We start from the raw sequence: 20,308 nt of genomic DNA, 5'->3' as shown, positions 1-20,308 counted from the left end.
CACTTGGAATGCGCAACTTATACATATGTATTTCACCCAATCACAATTTATTTACTTCCTCATCATTACACTTCTTTTAATTACACCCAGCTCCATATTTTTATAACAATTTCCTAACTTGTTCCTCTAATATGACATTTACATTTGCTTTTGAATCCTACGTTCACGTTCCATGGTATGTTATTTTCGTCAGCTACGGTGCCAATGGCATAACCTTCCCTTGATAACATTTAGACGGAACTTACTTAATGACAATTATATTACCAAATCATGAATAAATAGCAATATACGGAACCAATATTTAAAAGAAACTACAATCTCAAGGACAGTTTCAATAATTCATTCCAGCAACAACAATCTCCATCACATACAAACTTTATTGTGATGTTGTAATATTGTTTCCTTCAATTCTGTAGGTACAGCATTACTACCACACATTATATAAGCATTGTTAACAACTTATCCAATATCGATTATCTTAATCTAACAATAAGTCGTAATTTCTGCAAATAAAAAGATTGAGAATGACGACCACAACTTGTGCCAATGAGTCTTCACTTGTTTTTACCCTTCTTTCATTGGTGGAGACACGTTAACTTTGGATATACAGTAGAACCTCACTTATGAAACTTTCAGCGGAAAACCAAAAAAAGTTTCATAAGTGAGGAAGTTTCATATGTGAGGTTTTTCGGTATTTAGTATGAAATCCTTTCCTATATGGGCTGGTTTGTTTCCAGGATGCAATTACTCATTTGGAGGCAATAAATTGAAGCCTGATAATCTTATTTACTCACAAGCAACACTACAGATGATGTGTTACTTTAAGAGATACATAATTTAACATTCCTGAACAACATAACCCATGGTTGATAGTTTAGCATTTCTGGTACTAAGCTGCAAGGCTATCATACTGGAGAGATTTCGGAATGATGACACTAAATGTTTACAGAGAAGTCAATTTTTGAAAAAAGTTTTCAGGAAATTCATTTTACCACCTATTGGCAAACCCAAGATTGGAGATTGAAGCAATGAAATGCCTGAGAAAAGTCATCCGAATTAACCCCGTAATTAGGGAGCAAAGTTTCACTAATGCATCACTAACGCTTCACACCCTATGGACCCGGGTTAATGTCCTGGCAGAGGCAGAGTTTTCAGAGATGGCTGTATCCCTGCTTGAAAGTAGTGCGGACGGAACTTCCAGTGCAACACACTGTCCAGCAGATGGGTCGTTAAGCCTATTGTTGCAACCTGGCTAATTCCAACACAGGGTTTCTATACTCAGATGTAAAACATATTTACATGCATGCCTTTTTTTTAATTTTACCGGAATCCCCGTTGCCTAGGGAGGTGGGGGTGTAGCCGCCCCCAGGTACTATCATCACCCCCAAAGCATATTCCTAGTTACCACACTGGTACCGGGATATTCCGTGACTAGGACTTTTCCGGTGCTTAGATCACTTCTTTTAAGTGAGCATTTTAAATAATCGCGCAACTGCTGTCAGTGATGAATGAACAAAAATAGATTAAAAGCCCGAAAAAATCTCCCCCCTCAATTATGTTTAAGCACTAAAAAAGAACTTTCCTATGAAATTTTAGCAATAGTAGACTGAATCTACCGGGTATAGCTTCTCTGTCGGCATTCTTCCGCGAAATCAGCACCGGGAACTTCGATTCACAAGCCGTATGACTCATCTTTACGTAATATTTTGCTTCCCCATATCTGATAACAACTCCGGACACTTATTGTATTTTGATTTAATGGCGCTAAGTCATTCATGAGTCGAAAGGAACTGCATTATCTTTCGCGTTTTGAATTTGACTTTAATGATTACATTACTACTGACGACGCGAGTTATTCTCCGAGGGCATTTGTAATAACTCTCGTTCAGTTAAAAAATAAACGCTTGCCACCGGGCAGACTCAATTAATAGCTACTCAAGGTCAAACTATATTTCATTTAAACCCACAGATACAAGTTGGGTCAGTTTTGATCTGCGCGCCGCGTAAGCAATTTTCCCGCGGCTCATTTCATCCCGCGGATGAGGGATTAGCCCGCGGAATGAGACCACGCATGCTGTTTTTACCATCGTGCTGAATCACCATCGACTTACGTCCATACTGCAAATACGATAATCTTTTATGGATGACCTTGGAAGCCAAAAGTTTGGTACGCGATGATTTTTAACGGCTCATTTAGGTGTTATTTCGCTGGGGCGACGGAAAACATAACCTTGGAAAATTCTAGACAATCTTCCGTTAGAGATAGATATTCTGGATTAATAATCATCTACTGCAGTTAAAATTAATACCTAAGAAACAGCATTGCTCATTATTAAAACTTATAATTCTTCATTGACATATCTATGTAATGAGCACATACTACCCCCACTCCTATGACTAAAATCGGCGCGCGTACCGCAATCTTCTCGTAGAGCAGTTCTCTGACAAGTTGTATAAGTGAGTTATTTTATCTCATTGGGCTGGAAAAATACGTTTCCTAACCGAGGTCGTCGTATAAGTGAAGAGTTTCATAACTGAGGTTGGAAATACATGGGTTCATATGGGGTTATTCACCGGGCCAAAAAAAAATCGGCGTAAAAGTGAGGTCATCGTATAACTGATGGTCGTATAACCGAGGTTCTACTGTATTCGGATTTTCCCTGTTTGGGAAGGAGGGGGAACCGTACCGACTGGTTTGAAACCGAATCGCTGAAAGTGCCGTTGTCGGTACGGAAGCCGTTGTCAGTACGGAATGATGTCCTGTCGGTGGGCTTGAAAGGGAAACCGATCGGCGCTGTACCGACGAAATACAGAATACGGCCCCTGAAGTGTAGAGCATTAAGGTGTGGAAAAATGGACGATGAGGAAGGAGGACGAGAGAAGACTGGAGGCGTTTGAGATATGGCTCTGGAGAAGAATGGAGAAGGTGAAGGTGATGGAGAGGAGGAGGGACGTCAAAGTGCTGGGCATGGTGGGTAAGGAGAAGCAGCTATTACGAAGATATAGAGGAGACAGAAGGTATGGATGGAGCGAGTGCTGAGCGGGAAGGGATGTCAAAAACAGTATTGGAGATAAGAATGTTAGGTAAATGAGAAAAGGGAAGGAAGAGAATTGGATTTTTAGATGGAATCAAGTGGAGTAGGCATTATTGTGAATTTAAAAGGCAAGGAGAGGAGACTGCCAGAATACTTCCTAAGTAATCTATGGAAAAATACCTTAATTCCTTAATGAATACTTATTAAATAATAATAGCAACATTAGTGGAGATAGAGTTACTCACCCACTAGTAGACCCAAGAAAAGTTCATGCAATACTCTGCACTCACTTGTTTATTGAATATACAAAGTGGCCAAATAAAAAAAGCAGAAAACCAGAGCCACTAAAATTCATAAGTCCATGCTGCAGAGAATGCTGCCTTAAAGCATATCAGTAGAAGTGCCAAGCAGCATCACATGATACCAATAACCAACACAATTAAATTTCCAAATATGAGTTATGGTCAGGCATCAAAGAGTTTAGGGAAAAATCTCTTACCGCCATCTAATGCAACATCAAGGCCGTCAACATTCGGAATCGGCAACTTGATAGCTCCATCTGGAAACTCCAGTATACTCCCACTTCCCATCTACATTAAAAAGATAAAATTCAACATTACCTTCAAATTTTCTTCCTCATCAGATTTTTTTATGTTTATTACAAATACTCAGTAAAAGATACTAATTTTGGCAAACAAATTGCATATTACAAAAAAAAAACAAATGTTATTCTCTACGAAGGTGCCTATAAACCTTTAATATCATGTTGGATGACACCCATAGAATGAACAAATTTTTTTAGAAATATATTTGAAAGATATTAACTAGGTTCCCAATTAGAAATAATTTGACTATTTATCATAATTATTAGTCAACAAATCTAAGATTGGTTTGATGCATCTCTCCATTCTGATCTCCTATCTGCTGGCTTTTGCTTATACACGTATATCTTTTCTTTTACACCCTTAATAACTTGTCCTATGTAATTCATTCGGGGGGCCATCCCTTGCCCTCCTTCTCTTCCACCTGTCCTTATATCATATGAGTGTTTTTATATCTCATAATATGACTAACTAAGTTGTCCCGTCTTCTCCTTAAGGTTGCCTCTCTTTTCAGCACTTCCTCATTATTCACTCAGTCGATCCATTTTTATCCTACTCATTCTTTGGCAGCACCACATTTCGAAAACTTCCACTCTTGACTTCTCTCCACCCATCAATGTTGAAGCCTTGCCTCCTAAGAGTAACACGCTATATATTGTGATGTCTCGAGCTGGGGATGACCACAGAGTGGGGTATGGTGATATGCGAGGGTGTGTGCATGCTTGTATGCGTGTGAGTCAGGTGTGTGGTGGCCAGTGTGATGGCCCCAGTCAACAGGGGCTACCTATGGAATCACTGATCCCCGGCCTCAGTGAAATCATCCTCTCTCCCCGCATACCCCCTTCCACGAGTGATATTTCCCCTTCCGAGGGGTATATAAACCAAAAAAAGTGTGCTTCGCGAGGCATGATTGGCACGACAACCAAGGGAGCGAGATTTGGGAAGTGCTGATGTGCACGATTGCCATCAAAAAGTGGAATCAGAGTGTTGCTGGTGGCATAAGCTGAAAGCAGAGACTGGTCGAGTTACGACCGTGTCCCACGCCACGTGCAGGAGGAGTTCACCCCCGGCACCTTGCATCATCTGGTTCTAACCGTTTTGCTACAGACGGTTGTCCACTATTCTGGCTTCAACCATAAACTGTAAGAATGTCGCAGTTAGCGACCCTTCATCATCTGTTGAGGTCAGACGACCAGTCACTTCCCTAAGTTATAAGCTAAAAGCTCTATTCTCCCAGTTCACAGTGCAACTTGTCCTCGAATTAATCGTAACAAGTGCTAAGAAAGCAAAGGTCAAAGGACTTGCTAGCGTACTTCAAAAACTTTGTCAGAAGGCACTACTTAACAGTGTCCCAAAGATTTAATGTTTTATTTTCCTTTTAACTTGTACTATTTTGGAGGGGGGCAAAAACGCCATATTTAAATCATCGCTATTTTTTTTGTTGTCAAGTGTAATCAGTTCATTATTTTCATCCTCATCAGGGTATATTTTTTTTGCGTAGTGAATAATGTAATGTGTACAATGATTAAAATATATCACGCATTTTTAAGATTGATTAATGTGGTGTTTGACTTGACCATTCCTTTACTCGGGACGGTTGATTGTTTCCTCACCTGTGCGACGTCGTGTTCTGTCACAATATGTAGCATCTGATAAATTGTTTCCTCACTTCTACGCTTGTATTCTCAGCTGCAAGAAGATTGTTCTTTTTGTAGAAAGCCCTTTTCTACTGAATATTTCTTTATTGCTTCATCCATCATTGGTAATTTGGCTTCCTAGGTAAGAAAACTCCTTCACCTCTTCAAGCTTTTGCTTTCCTAGATTAATGTTTGCCCTAGCCTCCTCTCTTTTGCTATATACTTATATCTAATCATCCTTATTTTGATTTTCAGCTGATATCTTGGCCATTGTCCTCAACGTTTGTCAAAGCCTTCTGTATCTGCTATGTCATCAGCAAATTGCAGCATTCCAATTCTTTTTCCGTGGATATTGACAACCACAGCCTTCTTCTTGATTAATTAATCTATTAATTTTCTCTCTTCTCCTCATCTACTAATTTTTATAAAAATAATATTTTTCTTCCTAGTAAGGTCAGGAGTGTATCAGGGACTATTTTTTAGATGAATTGTATTTGATTCTTTTCTTTGACACCTAAAATTTTCTTAATCGGTACACATTCTTCATAAATAATTAATATTTTTCGAGGAATATACTCCTAAAAACACCAATGACTGACAATGATGTGCATGGATGATCAGGTGTTTTACACAACTTAACCCAATCAACACTGGAAAAGGAATTTCTGTGTTTTAAAATTTTTTCATTATCTATACGTGAAATAACTATTTCTCTAGTATTATTTACAGTTATTGCCACCCAGAATATCTGTACTGCTGGAGAAACTCAGTGAAAATGCATCTTAGTCAGCAAAATGAAACTTAGTGACTTAACTAGATACCTGCGTAATGTTTGTATGTGCTTGTACAAACAAAATCAACTAACTCATTACTAACTTTGTGGTATTCTATTATAAGTTTTCTTGGATATTAACAATTACTTATACCACTTCTTTTTTAAATAGCACAACCCAGGTTTCGATGAATTATCATCATCTTCAGGCACAAATTATGATCATAATTTGCCCCAACTTCTCTTTTTTTTTTAGTGAGCAAGAGTCTATTTATTCTCGAATGAGTAACTTTTTTGGTTAGTCTTGATTATGCTGCAGTGCAGTGAAACATGTTGGCTCTGCTAAAATAATGTTATTTTTATGTGGAAAAGTGCAAAGTACTTGGGTACTATTCTATATTCTTATCATATGTATTTGTGTTACATTTATTTTCTATTTGTTAATTTTTTTTAGGTTTTTATTTACCCTCAGGTAAGAAAATTTTCATACTTTACTAAGCTCATGTTGATTATTTAGAGTATTGGTCTACAAACCAATGATTGAGATAGCAGGGTCAACCAAGCAATGAAAATTTAATATAGTTAATTTATGTATTAGTAATATCTATTTATAAATCACATACGTCACAATCAACACTAGTGCGATAGAGAGGCTTGCTGAACATTGGCGAGTCTGGTACTGAAATTGTTTTATTTTGCAAAATTGCCACTGATAACTTATTCACAATTTTTCCCCCATTTTTTACATCCTGTAAAATAGAAATTAGAAAAATTAGTTTGTAATCAAATTCCTTGTACCTTTGTTGTACATATCACAGTAGTATTTATTTTAGAAGAATTATTATTGAATGAAAATCTATGGATTAAACGATAGAAAATAACTCAACCCATGTAAAAGTTCAAGTGCCCAATCAAAAAATGATATTTATGAATACTGTGCAGCACCCATGACATTGTAGAATATAACACAAGATAAAGACACTGAAGGATGCTCAGGGCCGGTTAAAGCAGTAAGCAAAGTACACGGCCATGTAGGGTGCCAAGCAAAAGGGTCTCAGGGGTCTCAAGGGTAAACACTCAGTCTAATATTTAGTACCCCAGTGAGAAATGGGTGGTGGAGTCCACGTGGAACCCACGTGGAATCCACGTTGAGTGGTGGATATTTGGTGGTGGTGGATATTGAGTGGTTGGACCCACGTGGAATCCACGTTGATTTCAAGTGGATTTGTGGTGATTAGCATAAAATGGTAAACAGAATTTCTAATTTGTGGAACTTAACTCTCTGGTGTGACATTGCGTCATTTATCATCCTGAAACCACGGTAGTTATGTGAAAATGTATCGCACATTCTATTTTTATATAATTCGTGGAAAGGCAGCCATGAGAGCACATGAAAAATCGTAGACACATATATAAAAGGTTTAGCTATAGAGTGGTTGAGGATTTAATGGTTTTAGGACATTACCTACTGCTGTTTTAATTTTTCCACCAAATTTCCACGTGGGTTCCACGTTGATTCCACGACCAAAAACACGTGGTATCCACGTTACATCTCCACGTGGGTTCCACGTGGATTCCACCACCCATTTCTCACTGGGACTAATCCTGCTAAATCTAAGGTTATTTTTGAGGAGGGCCCCCAGAATGTTGTTTGCTTACACAATAAAAAATGTCTAGGACTGGCCCTGACGATGCTGCTCGGGCAGAATGGAAGAGGATAGACAAAGATTAAATTTCATCCTGTGGACAGAGTACGTGAAAACAATATGTGCTAAAACATAATAGACATGAGAGTATACCTAGATCAATTATCAGAATTGCGATGGACCAGAAATCAAACAATGGGCCTTAGGTTTTCTAAGATAATACACGGACATTTACCAGAATCATATACCCAAATCATTCGGTGGTGATGACATATACAAATTGCACACCTCAATTACAAACGCCACACAATTGGCGCATGTTTGCCGCCTCACTGATGCCACAGCCAGGTGGCAGGCACAGCGACCTAATGCTCAGAGTACTCTGGATGGCGATTCTCTACACTACTCCCTCATAGGGCTATGTAGTGTATTCTCAGCAATCCAGAGGACTCTGCCCACGCTATCATCCAAGCTATTAGGTTCATAATGGGTGCCTTACCCGGGATACTAGTTGACGGGTCTGTCACTAGGTGGCTTGGAGTGCACAACTGTTCCTGGGATACGTGCTCACGTTCACTCATCTGGTAGCCAGCATACCCCGCAGTTGTATCCATGACTATCCAATATATTAACTTACATCGGGCTTGAGTTATAATTATTTAACATAAAATCCCGTGTCCCAACACAAGCAGTGCCAAGGAAGCCTGCACGACAATGAAAAGGATGCTTGTGCAACTATGTCAAATGGCAGCCATCTTGTTTGTGTGTGAACTCTGTAGTGAACTAAATAAATCATTATTGTTTTCCACTCTCACTTAATCGTTGGAAAGAACCATTTACTCCTCCTCACTTCCATTTCTATAAGCATAAATTCCTGCCGCATGAACTTAGAGCTTCCTGAGGTTGCCAGTCTGTTCTGGATTCTTTAGGGCCCTAAGGCATTTTTTTGGTTTTGGTTCTCATCAAGGGTGTACCCAAAATCGAAACTAGGGGGTGCAAGCTGCCGTTGTTCAAGTTGTAACATTTTAGCACTGGAAAGGTTAATGAAACTAAAATTTTAAGAAAATTATGATGCAATTTATTAGTTTTTATTATTTGCTTGGATAAATATGTAATGATTTTTATTTTAGATTCCTGTCTTAAACTTATATCATTTTTCTTCAAAAGAAAATTTGTTCAATACTTTCGTTTTGAACTAAAATTATTTTCGCTTCTAGGGGGGTGGGGGGGCAGCTGTCCCCTCCTGCCTCCCCTGCTGGGTATACCAATGCTTCTTATGGCATTGGATCCACTCCCGATTCCTACCTCAAAAACCAGTGGAACTGAGAACTGATGAAGCACACCAAACCACCCCTATTTTTAATACCAAATATATGCTATGTGAGCAAGGAATGTGAGGCTCAAGATGAAAGTAGGCGGGCAAAAACTTTAGCTAGTAGAGTAATTCAACTATTTAATCAGCACATTAGAAGAAAACGGATACACCCGTAGGGACATCAGGAAGAGAATTGAATAAGCAAAAGAGGCCATTAAGAACAGGAAGAAGCTTCTGAGAGGATTGTTATATTTTATGATATTTCTTGGAGTTTAGGTCAATGTAAAACAAGTTATAGCCAACGTTTCAATTTATTTAAAATCATCTTCAGGGCTATGAAAGAGAAAACATGAACAATATAAAATACAAAGATGACCACGATATACAATATTTTTACATAAAAATGTAACGATCGCATTTTTTATACTGTAATATAATTTAAAGTATACACATATATATACATACAGGGTTTGTCCGGAAAGTAATAGGACTGATTTTCTTCCACTGCGACTGTACTTCGGAGCCTGTTTGCACCGACTGAATTTGGTAGAGGGTGTTTCTAGCTAATGAACGAGCGGCTGGTCAGTTGTCTGCGAGCACCTGGAGAGTCAGGACAGACTTTTTTGCGCGACGTGTTTCTGCGAGTGGTGCAAGCCAAAAATGCAGCGTTCGTTACAGCAGAGGTACGCGATTGAATTCTGAGTGAAACTCGGTAAATATGCGACAGAGACGTTTGTTATGATCAATTAGGCTTACCTAGATGTTGCTTTAGCAAGAAGTGGTGCGTTTCTGTGGCACTAGGCTTTTTTGGAGGGCCGGGAAGAGGTCGCTGATGAAGACGGTGCTGGAAGACCTGTGACTGCGGCAAACACCGACATTTTGACTCGTGTGCACAAAGTTTTGAACCCAGACCATCGACTAAGCATTCGTTTAATTGCCCAGATGTTACATTTATCAAAATCTGTGGTTCATGACATTGTGACGGAGCATTTGAACATGCGCAAGATGTGTGCGCGAAGATGGTCCCAAAAGTGCTCACTGACGACTAGAAATTGCGGCTCACATCGCCTTTCATGTGAACAGCTAATTAACCAATGCCGGCATCCCAACGCTTCCGCAGCTGCCCTACAGCCCAGATGTGGCCCCCCAGACTTTTTTTTTGTTTCCTTGTGTGAAATGGCTGATGAAAGACAAGCATTTTGAGACGACATAGGGGATCCAAGCAGCATGCACCTCGGCTCTCGAGGCTATTTCGGAGAATGTCTTCTGTGACGCCTTCAATGCTTTGAAATCGCGCTGGCAGCACTGCATTGACGCAGAATGAGCCTATTTTGAAAATTTTAAAATAATTGTTACGATTGGCTCAATAATTTTTTTTAAATCGAATCAGTCCTATTACTTTCCGGACACACCCTGTATATATATATATATATGCGCTGTTGCCAAATATGTCTATCTTAGAAACCTCGCTCTTGCTCGTTATTTTTGTCGTATATAGCTGTTATTGCATTAAATGGGTGAATTAATTCCAATTTACTATTAACTACTGTTAACTACACGTAATATCACAGTGAAAAAAAGATTTAAGTCATCATAGGAGAGAACTTCGTGTAACTAGGACTCCAAAAGTTAGCCAAAATTAGGCATTAAATGAGTTAATTAAACTCCATTTAGGAAGAAGCATATCAAAACCGTTGGTTTTTATAAAGCCAAGGAAACGACGCACAGTGGGCTAAACTCGAAATAAGGTATCCAAAAATCGGCAGTCTTAAGTATTATTAAATTAAGGACGGTTTTTATCAACGGTGTGTTGTAAAGATGCAATCAAACTTATTTAAGATGATGTATGCCTCAATCTTGTTTAGGAGGACAATATCGATTAAAAATAGGCAAAAGTGATGCGGGAAGCAAACCCACCAGGGGCACATAGACCTTCTGGTATGGAAATATCAAGAGAAAAATAGAATTTTAGCTAAGAATGTAGCTGTTTTCAGACAACAAGCAGAGAAAACCGTATCATTTACTTTAAGTCCACTCGATACGGCCCTCAAAATTACAGAAAAGGGGGTAATTAGGTCCTCATAAATTCCTGAAAAGGGATTTTACATGAGTCTGTGTTAGTATTGTCGATTACTTATTATAAATCAACTCAACAATAATTCCATTTGAACGATTGAATAAGGAAATCTGAGGAAATTGCGAGAGTAATCCCCAGATAATGAGTGAAGAGTGAATACATGGGGCTAAAATGAGTGCAGTGTCGATTGAACGTCAATTTAAATGGAATTATTATATAATTGATTGTACTCATGCGAAGTTCTTTCAAAAGATTCCGTGATATCTCACGATAATGTAAGGCTAGATCAATTTCTCCAGATGTTGTCCCCCCATCTGTCAGATTATCCTTCAGCAATGCTACGTTAGTCTCCAGAGGTTTTCCCTTTCTTTCCTCCTTTGTTTTTTTGCAACCTCTTTCCCATTCTATGACCATTTCATACCTCTCTCTTGGATGGAAAGTATATTGTGGAAGTGCTTCGTCATTTCCCCTCTAGGGAAGTAATGCAGTCAAATCTTCGGTTTTGGAATGCTTGGAGGAGTATTTTTAATTAGGCATAGTTTTAAATTCGGATTTGTTCGTTTTCATTTGATCTCCGATATATTATTACCTATGTTAATACTGAGTAATGGATTTCAATTTTTGGAAAGTCATCGGAGTAAGTGAAAGCTATCATGAAAGAAAATTTTTATAGCATCCCTCTGACAGGTCGTACGATTATACCCCGAGAAAAATAATGGCTTCACTATCTTGAACGATGCATATTCGCTAGCATAGAGGCTAGAACAAACTCCATCTCCCATTTACAAGGTTCAAGTGTTTATCAAAAAAGGTATGTCGCGGCTCGTTTAGTCCCGTTCTTATATTAATCCATCGGAGTCGTGAGGAAGTACCCCCTATAAAACGGCCTTAAATATCCTACTACATTTAAATGAAACGGCCTTAAATATCCTATTAAATTTAAATGAAAGCAAATTTCACAAATCGCTCATTTTGCTGGCTGATTCCAATAATTTCATGTGCACGGATAGCTATTCCAATGGCTGCGTGCATTGCCATATCAGCGTCGACAGCATTTTACCACGCTTGCTCCTTTCGTAAAGAGAGACTTCATTGTATCCTGGGCGTTGGGAAATGTCCCAGATGTACCCAAAGAACGTTTTTGTGGCGACAATATTTTAAGCGATTATATTCATGTGTAAATGATGATTCTGCTTCTATCTTTTGAAAGTGCTTTTGCATTTTTAGTGTGGTGCCTTTGATTTTGTTTTGCGATATTGCCTTCATGGTTATCCATTGAGTAGGACGAGTAAAAATAATTCTTTTATACGAAAAAACAACTTTTTATTTTTATTCCGCTATAGCTTGAGTGAATTAACGCCTTTCACAAGCTGTATTTTACTAATTTTATTTACTTTTTACTAGCTCCACCTGGAATTTGATACTCCTATAGGGGTCTTGCTAGTAATTATTTAATATATTCGACAGTATCCAGCGCTTTCTGAATTTACTATTTCATAACTTTAAAAGATTTTTTGACTTTATTACGTATTTTCCTAAAAATTTATTTGCCACATGTATCATTTATATCAATGGTTATATCAGATATAACCATTTAAGAAGCCAGGAAGCAGATGGCCTCCTATGTAAGAAAAAAAGAAAGTAACGAAACGCCAAAAATGTTATGCATTGTTCGGGATATAAGGTGCTTCGGGGTAACTGGGGCATGGGTAGATTATTTGCGTATTTATGGTAATTTTAAGTTTATCAGGTTGGCACACCTATTTGTTTCTTTGATCCTCGAAAAAAATGCCTTACCTCATTTGCAGCTATTTTGTGATTTTGGGCTTTATTTTGGGCTTTTGGGATTTGGGAGTTGGCTTTAATTTGAAGTCCCATTAGGCATTAGCAGCTACGTGAAATAGTCTTTAAATGCCTTGAAATCTGACCCAGTTTTCCTTCCCTGAAAATGAATGAACGAGATTGCATTCTTTTCCGAAACAATATCGTCTCGTCAGCACTAAAAACTAGTTTAGGAAGAAAGGAGCCACTTTCAATCTCAGCTTCGAGTTCATCAGAAAATGTTGCGGCGACTCCGCAATTAACACTCGCAGATTCACCTGATATCGCCGCACTGAAAATACCTGCTTGCCGTGTAAAAAACTGAAACCAACCGGAGTTTTCACTAAATTTCTTGGAGCGATTACCAACCTTGCCTTTTCGTACTAATTTATAATGAACTTTCCGTATGTACTGAGCGCTAGGTTAAAGTGGGTGCGGCTGAGGTCACTAATGTTTTAACTTCGTCTTTATTCAGAATAAGACATCGCGAGTTTAACCTACCGCGCAATATCGCTTTCACGCTCTCCATTTTCAAAGCAATTTACCTCTTACAATTTATTTTCTAGGTTTATGGTTTTCCTTGATAACTTCTTGATCTTTCTACCTGCATTCCTATTTTTTGCCATTTTTCTCTGGACTTTTACTCTTTATGGATTTATCGAAATCACCTTTTACTGCGGAACTGTATTCCTGAGACGCAGAGGGCCTAAGACAGCTGAGAGAGAACGAAGCTTTTGTGTTTGAGACACTATAGCAGACCCTTTTGTGTGTTGATGCTTTTCAAACGCAACTCCACCACCCCTCCATTTCTCCCCCGTGAATACCGATGACCTTGAAGGCTTAAGCGTAGACCCTCTACCTGATAGTCAATCGCCAGATAACCTATGACGACAAAAATTACGTCTCAAACCGTATTACTTTCTTATAACTCACTTCCACTAGCTCCAGGCATAATTAATAATCTAAATTAACAATTGTCATTCTGTTAAGGAGACGAGATAAATTACTTCGGTAGGCCGGCTATATGGACTCAATGACGAGTAATGCTTTTGGCCTTTGCTCAGCAATGGATTTCGAATAATGTATAAACAAATAAGATTTGACGCAAGCAGTACTATTAATATGCATAAAATTATAGCAATTTCGTGCGTACTTAGCGCAAGTTAAACTTTTATCGTGGGAGCGTTAAATTTTTTTTGATTAGGCTACACTGCGTTGGGATGTTTCCCCGAAGAATTAATTTGCGCCATATCGGAATTGCGCTATACGAGGCATGGGTGTACTTGGAAGATTCTTTTCTAACTCAAAATGGCGACTCCATTTGTTAGAGAGAATTCTGATAAACCGATTTAAGAATGTGATCTGTGACTGATAATCTATGGAATGAAATTCATTGAAATGAAAGGCGGAAAATAGGAGTACAAATGAAGCATTTTATATGCCATTGAAACTTAAATCGTGGAACTTGGTCTATAAGAATTTTTGAAACTGGAACTATTAGCAGGATTTAAGTGACAATTTTATGCTATTATCCCCCAGTTCAATCTATTGTTTCAACTTATCCCTTTATCTTATTTTGTGTGAATTTTTCAACACTGATTATAATTAAAATCACGAAGTGTAAAAAAATACATTATTTTAAATTTGCTGATAATATCTGAAGGTTGAACAGTGGGGTCTACTTGATATTATTTGCTTATGTTTCTTATGAATGCCGCTACTGACATTTTGCAAGCAAATGGAATAAATGAATCACATTTGCCGTACAGGTGTAATAAAAATATTCTTTCCAAATTTTTCAGGCCTATTTAGAAGTATACCTTTGGAATCTTCAACCAATTAAAAACTAATTTAAGTTCCATCTTCGAGAGTACTTTCATTATTACGATTGAAATATTGCTAATTAGTTCCTTTTGTCACGACAAATTCATTAAATCCGAAAATAAATTGAATCCGCTATAAGTGAGATTAATAGTGCCTCTGAGGTACCATGCTCTAAAAAAACCAGCTTGATTCTCCAAATAATCCATTTCCTTGTAATGAAATAAGACGCATCATTAAATGTGGATGAGATCCTCAGGGAATGAGGCTCTTATTTTTCAAAATATATTTCTACTTCCAGCTGAATACATTTCGTTCTCTTATGTATATGATACATTAGTCTTGGCCAAAGGGTTGCGGAGCCGTGGGAAGAAATGTTTAACTATTCCAAAGAATGAGTTAGTAAAAGGACTAAGAACCAATGCCTCATGAAGAAAGCACTTCGGTTCACAGCCACCCCGGAATTACTTTGGCTTGTAGATCTACTACCATTGTTACAATGAGAAAAGCGAATGTTTGTAATTCTCGCCAATTAGTTTATATCGAAATACAAATACTAAGAGAGAAAATCTGACGTTAGTGACGAGATCATTCTTCCTACAGAACAAGCATCAGGAGCAAACACAACAGTGGTACAGGTTTCTATGATTAATGGATTGTAATTTCAAGTTTCGTGGGTTTTTCTACTGAAGTTAAGGAACAAACAGCTCTTACAAGTGGTTACGTTGGAGCATAATTCCAGAATATCTGACGAAAATCGTCTAACACCCAAACCTGTAGGGTAGTAGATAAAACTGTAGATACGCCGTATGGAATTGCTACACAATCAGACCATGTTACTGACGCTGACATATAAATAAAATGAATCACTAATGTTTTTTAAGATCGACGTGTTAAATGTGATCTCTTATCTCATTAATTTTTAAATTGATATTCACCCAATTTGCTTTTCTCTCAAAACACGTGAGTATTATGCGTAGGTACTTGTACAAAATGGACATGAATTACCCAATAAATCTCAAAGCCTTAGCATAAAATAAAATAAATATTTTGTATCAGTCCAGGGGAACCCCTTCCAAGCACCCACACTTTCTCCCACGTCCTCCCGCTCTACCCCCTTCCAACGAAATAAAAATAGATTTGAGATCCCGAGTCACTCCTCCTCTGCCACCTTCCTTCGCTTTTTGGCTTTATTTTTTTTTCAATCGTCCTGCTTTCTTTTCGTCTGGGAAGTGCTCATATTTCACGTTCCCACGAATATAGCATTTGTTTTTCGACGCATATGACCTACGGAAACCTCGAGCTCTTGAGTCTCTCCTCTACTGCCCCCTCCCTCTGCCCTTAGGCCTTCTTTTATTTTTCAATCGTCCTGCCTTCCCTTAGTCTGTGAACCGCTCACATTTCACGTTCCCACGAATATAGCGTTGCTTTTTCGATGCATACAACATACTGGAACCTAAAAATCATGAGTCACTCCTCCCCTGCCCCCTTCCTTTGCTCTTTGACTTTCATTTATTTTTTCAAGCTTCCTGCATTCCCTTCTTCTGAGAATCGCTCTTATTTTTCGTTCCCACGAATACAGCGTTAGTTTTTCGATTCATACGATATGCGGGGACCTTCAGATCGCGAGTCTTTCCTCCCCTGTCTCCTCCCTCTGCTATTAGGCCTTCTTTTATTTTCTTGTAATCAAGAAAATATGCGAGTGGTTATATGATAAAGAACATAGGTATCCAATTATACTTTTAGGGGATAGTAAAATCAGTCGCATTCATTGTTTCTCTTGATTTTTTGCGCAAAATATTAATACTGAAAAGACGGCTTTCCTGATACACTAATCCTTATTTATTTTACTCAAATCCCCTCAGAGAATTATTTTAGTGCCAATTAAAATACCGTGATAGCAGTTATGTTGTTATTGAAGTTAACACAGCGCAAGTCCTTTTAAATGACTTTGGACCAAGTAAAAACCGGAGCGGTAGCGCGGAATGACGCGCACTCGGCTGCCGCGCAGTCCGCCGAGGGATCAAAACTCCTCGAAGACGCCTGGGCAAGAGAAATTCATTGCAGAACCAGGCAGAGCGGTGTTGCCAAGCAGTGGACGCCACTTGCTGCTTAGACTGTAAGGAGATATTCGGGGGCACGGTATTCACCGCGGTCAGCGCCGCTCGGCCCGGAATTATGCCGAACTAATAATATACGAAATTTGCACATATTGCTAACAAATTGGCGTCCATACTAATTTTCGGAAATAGGGTCTACGTGATGTAATTAGTCGATTCCAGCGATTTTTACACGTTTGTAATCCGGCATCCGGTATACGGCCGCCAAATTACACTCGGACGCCAGATTGAATGCAAACTGCTCATTAACGGGTGCCAAAATGATAGCGGGATTTATATATATATATATATATTTGTATATGTATACACTTTGAAATGTTCCTCGGCAAGGTAAATAACGTAAAAAACCCTAGGATGGGCAGTGTCACAGAACACACAAGATACAGATTAAAAACTCACACTCACTTAATAACTTAATTTTTGGTGGCATTACCACCTTCCTCGGAGTTAAGTAAAAGACTGTAGCTAAAGGGTAAAGGATAGCTGAAGGAAGGGGAAATAGAGGGGAGGTAGGTTCCAAAGAGGGGGGAAAAGAGTGAGCAGAGGCAATTAAGGGATTATCGGTGGATGTTTAAGCCGGGAGGAATAAATGCTTTGAATAGCCATATGTAACTTAATTCAATAGAATTAAGTTTGAGTGGGTGGTCTGTGGGGGGAAGGGAGACTAAAACTGAAACATTGTAGCAATCATTGAATTGACGCTGATGAGTGGCGGCATGTTTCGCCACCAGGAAGGACGCAAATTCAGAGGAAGTGCAAGATGCCCTGTGGTTATTGATTCTAAGGTTAAGGGGATTTGAGGATTTGCCTATATAAAAGGAGGGACAGTGTTTGCATTGAATTAGGTAAACTACATTTTTTGAAGTACAGGAGGCCGCAGGAGGTGGTGGTAGATAGGAGACGAGATGACTAGGGATAGAAGGAGGGGTAAAAATTGAGCAGGTCTTACATCTAGGACGACCGCAGGGCGAAGGTGTGCTATCGAGAGTAGTGGGTGACTTCTGTAAGGGGTTAGTTGAGCGGAATAAATTTGAAAGGTTTGCAGGTCGTCTGAATGTGACAGTAGGGGGTTTGGAAAAAAGATTGGATGTCGCCTTATTATTTTTTAGAATAGGGAAGAGGTCTTTAAGGATAGATTGCAGGGATTGTATTCCAGAAAAGTAAGTGGTGCAGAGGGAAAGGTCTCGTGGTTTGTTTCTATTGCACAGTTCTGGGGGGCATTTGTGTTTGAGAATTTTTTTACGTAGGAGGGACTCTGGGTAGCCTCTCTGGAGGAGGGAACGGTGAAGGTTGTGAAGAAAATTATTTAAGGCATCAGAATTATTACAGATACGGTGGCCTCGAATAGAAAGGGAATAGGGAAGGGAGCGTTTAGTGTGGGATGGATGACAACTGCTAAAATGAAGGTACTGCTGCTTATTCGTGGGTTTTACATGGACAGAGGTGAGAAATTTGTTATTGACAAGAGATATATTGACATCAAGGAAGGTAATCTGGGAATTAGAAATGGTTGAGGTGAAAGAAAGAGAGGATGAGGGATTGAGAGTAGCAATAAACTTTTTGAGGGAATCATTACCATGTGGCCATAGGAGGAATATGTCATCAATAAATCTGAGCCAAAGGAGGGGTTTCAATGGATATTGGGAAAGGAAAATTTGTTCAAAGTGGCCTAGGTAGAGGTTTGCGTAGGAGGGACTGAATCTACTACCCATTGAGCAACCTTTGATCTGTAAATAATGCTTATTATTAAATGAGAACGAATTGTGTGTTAGGACGATATTAGTTAGGCCTAAGAGGAAGTCGGTGTTAGGGGTATGAGGAGTTGGGCGTTGGGAAAGGAAGTGGCGGAGGGAGGAAAGACCTTCAGAATGAGGAATTGATGTGTAGAGAGAAGTGACATCTATGGTGGCCATGGTAATTTGGGTGTCAGGAGGAATTTGGGTGGATTGGAGACGGTCTAGGAAGTTATACGTATCTTTGATATGGGATGGTAGAGACAAAACTAGTGGTTGGAGGTAATAGTCAATGAATGCGGATATTCTTTCCGTGGGTGAGTTGCAAGATGAGACAATAGGACGGCCAGGGTTGTTAGGTTTATGTATTTTTGGCAAAATGTAAAAATGTGGAGTACGTGGGTTTGGGGGGAAAGGATGGAGATGTCAGACGAAGAGAGGCCTTCCGGTGGGGCATGTTCCTTGAGAAAAGACTTGATATTTTCCTGGAAGGTGGGGTTAGGGTCATGAGGCATGAGTGGGTATGAGGAGGTATCAGTCAGTTGTCTTTCAGCTTCCTTAATGTAATCAGAAGTGTTCAGGAGAACTACTGTGGATCCTTTGTCAGCTGAGGTTTTGACTATATCAGGATTGTGGATGAGTTTTCGGAGGGCAATGTTCTCCGATTGAGAAAGGTTGGGTTTGGGCTGAAGAGATTTTAGGAGGGAATGATTGCAGACTTTTGAAAGCAGCAGATCTATAAAAATTTCAATTGGGTGGCCGGTTGGGAGAGGTTTAGGTTCATGGGTCGAGGGTGGTCGAAACCTGGAAAGGGCACTATGGGGAGGAATTGGAGTATTTAGTTCTTTCTGTGTATCCCAAAAGGCTTTCCACCTTAGATTTCTGCAAAATTGCATAATATCCGTGACTAAGGGGACATGGCGCACTTTAGGGGTGGGAGAGAAGGAAAGGCCTTTGCTGAGGAGGGAAAGTTCTTCTTTGTTTAAGGAGGCAGATGATAGATTGATCACTGGGATGTTTTCATTTTGACAATATATATACAGTGCAACCTTGATATAACGACACCCCGCGGTGCTCTAATAAACACTCGCTGTATCGAATTGTCACTTTACTGGAGGTGGAGCAAATAATAGCCAATATACCTGTTACGAACAGATATACAGGAACAGGAGTGGTGCGGCGACAGATAAACATCTATCCGATAAACGTAAGAATAAATCCAGACGAAAGGCGATGTTGTTTTGCATCACTAAATTTCCTTACTCAAACAACGACTAACTATTCAAACAATTTATAAGTGCCGCACTGAATAAAAATCATGGAAAACATTGTTTCGTCAATCATTATGCCAATGCACAACCGACGAAGCCATTTTTCTACGCACTTAATTAGTTCATTTACGTGATCATTCTATTATATCGGTATTTTCCACTGAAAATTCAAAAATTAACTGATAGAACAGTATCGCGGTTATTTAATGCCTCAAATGTTTCCATTGGTGTATGTTTATTGTTTCTGTACGTTAAGCGGCAGTGAAGTGAAATAACGCATTACATTTGTTTCTACAGGCGAAAACGGTGGAAGGTTGTATAAAGTTCCCGCCTTGGAAGACTTTTTCTATCAGATAAAGTAATATCTACGGTAAAAAGTTTGCTAAGCTTGAAAAATGATGCGATTAAAATTGCCGTTGTTGAAAAAAAGTTTCTTTTTGAGTGTTACGCTCGCGACG

General features: G+C 39.0%; 1 protein-coding gene across 8 annotated transcripts in view; it reads right to left on the bottom strand.

Annotated features, from left to right (window-relative positions):
* Positions 1-20,308, bottom strand: part of LOC124160269 (mucin-2-like) — a 194,001-nt gene that overhangs the window by 126,438 nt on the left and 47,255 nt on the right. For all 8 annotated transcript variants that reach the window (XM_046536092.1, XM_046536085.1, XM_046536089.1 and 5 more), the window contains exons 7-8: positions 6,670-6,795; positions 3,535-3,625 (exon numbers count right to left, since the gene is read on the bottom strand). In XM_046536092.1, coding sequence (XP_046392048.1) covers positions 3,535-3,625; positions 6,670-6,795 — 217 coding nt within the window. The remainder of the gene's footprint in view (positions 1-3,534; positions 3,626-6,669; positions 6,796-20,308) is intronic.

This window comes from Ischnura elegans, chromosome 6, assembly GCF_921293095.1.
Source record: "Ischnura elegans chromosome 6, ioIscEleg1.1, whole genome shotgun sequence".
Lineage (NCBI taxonomy): Eukaryota > Metazoa > Arthropoda > Insecta > Odonata > Coenagrionidae > Ischnura > Ischnura elegans.
This window is presented reverse-complemented; position numbering and strand designations above follow the sequence as displayed.